This window comes from Echinococcus granulosus (genome assembly GCF_000524195.1).
Source record: "Echinococcus granulosus chromosome Unknown EG_S00167, whole genome shotgun sequence".
In the NCBI taxonomy this organism is placed as follows: Eukaryota; Metazoa; Platyhelminthes; class Cestoda; order Cyclophyllidea; family Taeniidae; genus Echinococcus; species Echinococcus granulosus.
Genome location: NW_020170547.1, coordinates 102,660 through 111,406, shown reverse-complemented (window position 1 = coordinate 111,406; position 8,747 = coordinate 102,660). Strand labels below are relative to the sequence as shown.

Here is an 8,747-nt window from a genome sequence, read left to right as displayed (position 1 = left end):
CATCTTCAACTTCATGATCTGATTTAGCATTTCCTTTAACTAATAAATATCATGTCTTGGACAACTAGTAGCATTTGGAGTAGAGAAAACTCGGTTGCAGACTTCTCCAGACTACAACCTATCATCGTCTTGCAGAGCCTTAGGGGGATATAAAGTTCCGCTCTGGCCATTACATATTGATTTATTTGGAGGTAACGCTTAAGTATGTTGCGAAAAGCCACTGTATGTTGTCTAGCTGGCTAAAAATTAAATTCAGCTGTAATTATGACAAAAATAACCGCCATGCATTGGGACTAACGTCTGTTCTTTTGTCTACAAAATGTTTAGAAAGTGTAGCCTTTAGTATCCGAGTAGTACCAAACATATGTCATCACTTGAGGCTCATGTAAGTCTGTATGAATGGCTTCTACTACTAGAATAAATTATACACTGACATATTTATATGCTGTTAACTGCAGAAATTTGGATGTTAAAGTCGAAAGATTCGAGCTTTAAAGAGCTCATTGCGTACTTAACAGATACTTTAGTAGGTTTGGTGCTTTACATCAATTAGGCCAAACACCATTTAATTACTGGGTAATATTTGTGACCATTGGGAGGAAGCATTGAATTATTTGCCTAAATAAACCTAAGCAATTGGGTGAATTGTTAGGCTTAGTAATTGCCGGAGCAATTGTTTGTTCTGGAATGCGTGCAAGCAATTACGTTTGATTAGCTATTTTCGAGTTACTTAAACTAGTAATACATTTGAGGTCATTGGTTTTGCAACGCATTGGTGATATCCCAAATGTTATGTACAAGTAGACAATAAAAAGTGGATTTTAATAAGGAAATTATTTGTAAAAGTAGACAGAAACGTTGCCCATGGTTAAGGGAACAACCGAAAACAGGTTGACTTGGAATGCGCAGCAAAAAACTGTTCTGCAGAAATCCAGAACATTAAGTACATTGTGCAGTACGTGATATATTGATATTGTCGGGCACAGGAATACTCAGAATACACGCTACTACCCTTTGAAAATTTTTAGAGCAGCGACAATAACGCCAGAGAATTAAGCGGAATTCTACTGGTCCCCGCATAAGCAGAACTATTCAATAATATATTTACATGAATTATTGCAGCAAGCCGTGAAGTCTGATCCTGTTACACTATTGCGCATTTAGCTATCGCCATGATCCAAAACGAATGTACGGGTTAACCACGGTAATGGTGAATTATCGGTATTATCTCACAAATAGCAGAACGCAACAATCAAAACATTTTTATTTATAGGTCTACATTTTGTCTGCCTATTCAACAGCAACTCAGCCGAATCCCTGTACAAAGCATTAACTCCTTGAGTAATCATGAATTTACACTTTAAAAGCAAACTTCAAAATCCATTTATTTAAATAGATGTTTCCTAATAAAACCGTGTAGCCCTGGCCGGTTCCACTTAATGCTTTTGTCAGGATATTTGGTTTTGCTAACGGAAATGAAATCGTTTAATCGCACTGGTCTAACCTTAAAGTAGCGACCCACGAATACAAGCATGCAAGTAGGCCATATGATGTAAATCGGATGAAGTCAAGATAACGGTGGAGATGGGTGTTTGGCAAATGGATGGTTTCGATTATTCGCGTTGCAGGAATGCTTGAAGAGGGTATGAAGTACTTCAATTGGTAATGGCTGCTTCTCAATGCAAGTACTTTTCCGAAATTCCTAAGGACTTTGTCTGGCATGTGGAGAATTCACGGTCTCGTGAGTAGGAGTAGCTAATGGAATGGTTGGCATAACTGCTCTAGCGACTTTTGGATGCTCTGTGCCTTCATTTGCCCAAATGCCTAACGTTTTAGCCCACACGAGTTTCCGCAATCCAATCCAATACTTCGGATATTTCACAATAAGCCTTACTAAGTTTATCATTTTGGTCACGCTGTAGAGTTTGGGTTTTTTTATTCCTTATGTCCCCAATCAAAGCAAGCTAAATCTTGCTTGTCAAAGTCAGTAGTGCTCTTTAAGTACAAGTCTTGTGAAAATAATGATGGCACCAATATCGATTTACTAACATTATAGAGAATCCGCATGCCAATTCAAGTGAAGCAAGGCCACCAATGGAAAGCAAGTCAATCCCTCATAATATTTCCGAGCAGGAATAAAAATAAAAGAACTTGTGCATTTAGATCGTTATTAACGCAACTGCACCTACGACTGGGTGCGTTCGACGCATATGGATAGCGTTTACACTAATAATAATGCGATCATATGGCTTTAACAAATAAATTCAAGTGAGCGCGCAAAGGCACTGATTTCACTTGGACAATTAAACATGCTATAGTCTCAACTGATTGGAGTTAATGTTGTTAAATTTCCTTCCCACATTAACTTTTAGCCGATCATGTAGCGTATCAGCTGGCAAGTGTGTTTCTGGCATTACACGCTTGAGATAAGAAAAAAAGCCATTTGTAAGGAAGGCCAATCCCATGCTCAAGGCATTCATGACCAGTGTCCTCTTTTAGTGGAAGATGGCAGCAATTAAATTTCTTCCGATTAATTATAATTTTCCAAGTACTCCTGGGGCAACCTTCATCGCAGAACAGAATTACTGTCCACAGTACAACCAAATATGAAAGAGTGTAGGCTGAAATCATTTCATAGGTATATGACCTTGAAGAACAATTAAGTCGCATTTAGGATTTCGATGGTAATATTGCAAAATCTGGCATAAAAATTGTCATTATTTAATGATATTTGAATGGCTCTTTTTCAGCACTTAATGAGACACCAGTTGTAATGGCGTTCTGTACCAGGAATGGTTACCGAGAAAGGCATAAATGAATGTAATTATCAGCAATACGAAATCAGGAGAATAAAATGAATGACGTGCTTTCTAGACCAAAAAGCGTCACAAATGGCAGAGTTGGAGCATAAAAATCTGATGCAAATGATTGGATTGGAGTTCTACTTGTAAGGCTCTGATATCATATGGTACATCACTGGAATGAGGGAAGAAAATAAACATCAATCACTGATTTAACAAAGGTAAATAGTATTTCTATTTTAATAGCATGAAATTAAATAGAACAGAATAGTTTTTCCCCATTTCGAAGGTATGCACTCTGTAAAGACGATTCTCTTCGTATATATCAGCATCACTGATCCCGTGAATACAGTGTTAAAAGAAAAATGAGGCAAACAACACGCTTCTGAGAGACCACTTTAGTAAAATAGCAAATTATATCTATTAGCACCGATGATATGTTGGTAGGCTCTGACCACAACTAGAGGTAATATACATTCCAAAGGGTCTGCTGCCATGACGAGGCAGTAAAAGGCAAAGTCGGTGCAAAGTAGCTTACCTGTCTTTTAATAAAAGGTATTCAGTGTACACCGTGTTAGGCTAACCCACCATGCACATAAAAAAAGACAGCTATTTAGCAAATAAATCAATTTTTGGGGGAATTTTAAATACGAATCAATTAAATCGCCCTGTGTTCTCACCTATTCACTGTGATTGTGTACACAAGAAATAACCACAAATATGGAAAGTCACATCAAGAGAGTAGACTCACGGAGAAATGTGATATTTAGATAATATCTCCTCACATTACTTTACTTAGCAGATGGATATGACAAATACAGGATGATTGTTAATAAGCGAAAAAACTGCGCTACTCGTTTGACGTAGTGGAAAAGGGGAAAGCCATTGGGAAGCTTTTATCAGACCTCAGGGCAGAAGCCCTTCCAATAGTCAAGGTTTTATCAATGATTGATGAGGCAAAATGCTGAAGTGTGCTCTACTTCACTAGCTCACATCGAACATGATTGAATAGAAAAAAAATGTCCCAGATGCTAGTCATGATGGAAAAGGAAAACGTCGTCGAGAAGCTCTTGTGGGAATTCAAGGCAGAAGAACTTTTAAGAGTCAAAGTTTTCGTCAGTGACTTCTACGTGTTGAAGAAGAAACCAAAATTCAGGCACAATGTTGAAGTTCCCTTGACTATACTCAATCACAGTGCTCATTCGCCATTTAATTATTGAACTACTTTGGTAAATAGCCTTAATTAAATATCGATAAATTACCCATAATCGATAGTTTAAATGCCCATTATTTCAACGTCAGTAATTTACCTTATAAAGCTCTTTTTGGTTTAAAAGTAAAAGGCAAATGAAAAAAACTAACCTTCATTCCTATTTGGAGAACAGAATTGCACTTATGCTCCCAGGAACCTTGAAGGTATGGAACTGATGGAGGCGGCCCCGCAAAATCCACCAAGATGGATATCTCTAGGATAGCCTGCACCTTGGTTCTTTCACTACAAAGGTTTCTGATGCACAAAAAAACATTTGAAGTTTATTTGCTAATGATACATGGCAGAGCTCTGGGCAACTCCTTGCCATATGTCCTTGGTACTGATCGTCTTTCGTAGCCCACGACGGTGGAAGATTCAGAAATCTGTAAGCAGGAAAAGACCAAGTAAAGCATACCACTTCTTCTTTTGTATTGCATGGTCATAGTTATGATTTCGAAGGAATGAAACTGGTAAAATAACATCCAAAAATTCTACCCGGGTGGGCATCCTACATCCTGGGCCTTTTTTCCTTGAAGGCAAGACTTCTGATACCCCAGAAAACTGTTATGAATTTGTTTTCTCATGATTTATAGCACTAGGCTAAGCAACATCTTGTAGTTGCTTAAAGACTTTTATTGCCCTTGAAGGAGATGTGTTTATGAATTTCTTATCAAAATAACCAACACCGTCTGGGGAGCCAAGACGCTTTGATTGCCATGCATTTGTCTTAGGCAATGTTGGTTTAAACAAGGTGGCAGGGATTTATTAAATTAGCAACTTTTAAGTTTTTTTTGTTGGATTCATGAGTCATTTAGAGGTTGTCAATAAATCACTTAACTCATCCTTCCCTGACTTACAGAAATGTCGCAATATAACTGTCCATCACATATGACTACAAGGATTTTATTGTTTTTGTTAAGCAAAGTATTATTTTCCCACCTCCTAAGTCGCACTTTTGTTTTTTTCTGTAACGGTTAAAACCCATGTACCTCCGAGTCAATGAATTTATTTGGGTTGGTGATTTGACAGGATAATCTAAGGAAAGTTTGGACCGAGGCCATCCGTAAACCTAATGATAAAAACTGAATGTAAGGCTACTACTGACTTTAAAAACTAGTGTTAAATGCGGCAATTATACGTCAAAGAAAATTACACTTTGTTCCTTTAAATAAAATCCTCCTGTCATCATCAGGTAGGGTGGTCATACAAGCGTTCCCTCATTCAATATGAAAAGGGAACAAAAGTTAGGGGATAACAATTTCTTAGACTCTCGGCCGGAAAATTGTGTTTTTAATTACTTCCTAACAATTAAAAATTAACTGACACAAATACCCTACACAAATCTTAGTGCCTAGCATGGAAGATGTTTCCCTTATTAAATCAAATCTTTCAAGCACCTAATGCAAATCAAATGTCTAAAAATGTCAGTTTTTTCTTTCAATAAGAGCCGCATAATACATTCATATGATACATAAGCTCTCATCGAAAAAGCAATATTTTGCACAGAATTCGCATCCCATAAATGCTAATGTTAGGTACTGTGTCTGACCAAAGAGCCGTTTTGCAATTAACAAGTTCAAATAAAATAATGTACTTATTCACTTACTAGATTTTTTTAATAACCAAAAATATTACTAGCCTCAGCATGATTGAAAGTGGTAAGGAAATCTAGCAATTGCATAACATCACAACCTTCCTAAATCCTGCACAATTTTAATAAATTTATGGCTCTTATTTAGGAAATACAACTTAGACATTGTCGGTGTTAAACACCGATTTTCTCTTTTTCATTAATCATATTTTATACTTAAATTAAATAAGTAGAATGAATTGTCAAAAACAGCGCCAGATGATGCCAATTTTTGACTAGCAAAAATCAACAAAATAATGAATAAATCAGTAAGAAAATTCGTACTCTTAGCTAATCATTATTTCTTTATCGTCTCTCATATTAAGAGTGATTTATGCATACTCGTGTCGGAGACACTCGTGTACAAATCACACGGTGGCAAAAACTTTAAAACACCAAATTTTCAGTTATAACATTTAGATATTGCATCTAAAATTATTTAGTTGAAAAATTTTTTGTTTTTTAATTTTAACTTGTTGATTTTTAGGCGATTATCTAAAAACTGCCATAGTGTGTGTTTTGTCTGCTGGTTTAAAGCATTGCTGCTTCTTGGGGCTATTTCTTGTGCATTTTAAATGTTGTAGAATCCACCTTTTTCACTCTTAGTACTTTAAATGCATGAAAATGTACTTGTATTAACACTTGGCCGTGTGCCTGGGATGGGGATATATTTACTGAAAAATTTACTTTTTCTAAACCATATCTTGTGTTTTCAGACTTGCAGTGATGTCTCTTGATAGCGTTTCCGGAAAGAAATATGGCTTGATCATCCCTAGTAAAAGGCCTACCAAAGAACCCATCCGAATTAATCCAGCAGAAAATGCTTTTGCTGCGGAGTCGGACGAAGAAGAGGATGCTAAATTCGTAAGTCTATTATTTTGTCACTCTTATTTTGCGTAGAAGCAACCGAATTTCGATGTCAAAATGGAAACCATTAAAGCCAGTCTTCGAAAGACGGTACAATTCGATCCGGACAAGTAATTTATTGTCCTTAGACAAAAATCAATCTTGAAAAAGCGCTTGAGGAAGACGCTTCTGTATTTCAGTATGACGAGGTTTACGATGAAATATCTAGAGAAAAAGACCAAAAGCTCTTGCAAAAGAGCTTGCCCTCAGCTCGAAAGGTTCGTTGGTTTCCCAGGGATTTTTTGCATTGAGATCATTAACAACTAGTCCAATGACCTTTCTTATGCAAATGATGTTTATGGGGAGTTCCATCTACTATTTATTGTTTAATCTGGTTCATTACCATTTTTGCTGTATCCAGGTTAGTTGATTTTGATCGCGGACACTTCGCACCTTTTTTATTGTGTTCTCTTTACAAAGTAAATAATTCCTTACATGAGGAATACAATAGTTTTGGTATGTTGCATGCTGGGAGGGATTATTGATGTTGATCGCCTACACGAGTTTACCTTTGGAAGCCCTTCTAGTGCACTTGCTGTCATCATTACTGTGTATCCTGCGTAGTGGGTCAGATCTCTCAAGCTGTTGAATATGTTAATTCTCCCCTCTTCGCCTCCTCGAGTGTTTTTTATTTCTGTCTAACATTGTTTTTCTTCCATTAAGGTAAGATGTTGGCACTGTAAGGACATTTAATCTGGTCGATTTCAAGATTTCAGTAGCTTCAGTCCTTTAGGAAGGCATCTTAAGGTGTATGACTTTGGATGCGTCTTTGCTATGAATGCACGCAAGGATTATAGGGCCATTAAAAGAAAGAAGTTGATGTAATGCGGCGACACTAATGTGGAGCCTGTAAGGCTGGTGTCGTTAAATCTTTTTGGGAACCGAATACTGTGCTGCTATAATATTGATAAAAAGAATTAATATTTGAAGTGGCAAAGGTTCAATGTTAAGTTGGCACGCAGGAGTAGTTCGATTTACACAGTTACTTTCCAGTCCTGACTAAGCAGGCTTTGCTCAGAGGGCACTGCTAGGATATCATAAACTGTAGGTGTTACTGGGAGGTTACTGATACCCGTTCTCTTCTTTGCAGTCCAAGTACGTGGGCAAGTTGTTGCAAGCCTCAGCAGTGCGAAAGCTAGAGAAAGAGCTCCTCACCGAGCGCAAAGCTCAGCGCGAACTAGAGGCGGAGCAGGAAAAGTACGGAGACAAAGAGTCTTTCGTCACAGGAGCCTACAAGGTAAGTTAATGTGTATTTGTAATTTAGGAAATTAAACGTTAAATAACCTTGGTTTTTGGTTTCCCCTCGATAGAAGAAGATGGCAGAGCTGCGGGAGCTAGTGGAGCGGCGTCGCGAGGAGGAAGCGAGGGAGGAGGTAATGGATGTGACCAAACAGGATGGATTGGGTGGATTCTATCGCTACATGTTTCAACAAAAGACGGCTTCGCGACGTACGCCTTCTCCTACTTCTACTTCTTTCGGGACTTTGAAACCACAAACCGGTAGTTCAGAAAAGGTTCGTCATGCCTGGAGTCGTTGATTATCTCTCTTTTTTGAAAGTCTTTTAGTACCGAACGTAGGTAGACATGCTTATCCGTTAGGGTCGATTCTACCTACTTTCGGTATATCTTCGGCACCTTCGTGCATGTTGTCTGACATGTAAGTGGGTTATTCAGCTTCCTTTTTTTTCTTCCTTCTGCAGGATATCACTGCCGAGAGGTCTTCTTCTCGAACTCAAAAATCTTCTCCACCACGTCACAGACGTGAGGATGAGGTGTGTAATTCCATCTTGTATTATTCTAGTGAAGGTCGGAATGAAATTAATGGGAGGTAATTCTACCAAATTTTGTGACTGTAACGTTTCCTAATTTTCGTATCCCTGGAAGCTTTTTTGTCTTCTAGTAAGGGTGTTACCCTTCATATCTGTTCGTTTATTCATAACCTATTTGGTGCTTTAGTAAAATACATATGTTGAAGAATGGGAAGGTGTTTCCAGTGAAATTATTAAACCACCCATCTTCTCCCCATCCCACACTTCTAAGGCACCACTCCGGGCCTGGACAATTGTGCCCTGTGTGGTGGGCTGCAAACCTGACAGTTAGTTCACTAGGATTTATTCGCCTTCTGAAAACCAAGCACCAGTTAAAGCTGAGGCCTATC

The 8,747-nt window shown here is 38.0% G+C and overlaps 1 protein-coding gene across 1 annotated transcript; it reads left to right on the top strand. All coding sequences in view use genetic code 11, as the record gives it.

Annotated features, from left to right (window-relative positions):
• Positions 1 to 6,409: 6,409 nt before the first annotated feature.
• Positions 6,410 to 8,682, top strand: EGR_09792 (Coiled-coil domain-containing protein; the record flags this gene model as incomplete). The annotated part of the gene is made up of 7 exons (XM_024499041.1): positions 6,410 to 6,547; positions 6,584 to 6,640; positions 6,679 to 6,807; positions 7,680 to 7,826; positions 7,900 to 8,103; positions 8,290 to 8,365; positions 8,630 to 8,682. The coding sequence occupies 7 exons, from the start codon at positions 6,410 to 6,412 to the stop codon at positions 8,680 to 8,682; spliced, it is 804 nt and encodes a 267-aa protein (XP_024346551.1).
• Positions 8,683 to 8,747: the final 65 nt, after the last annotated feature.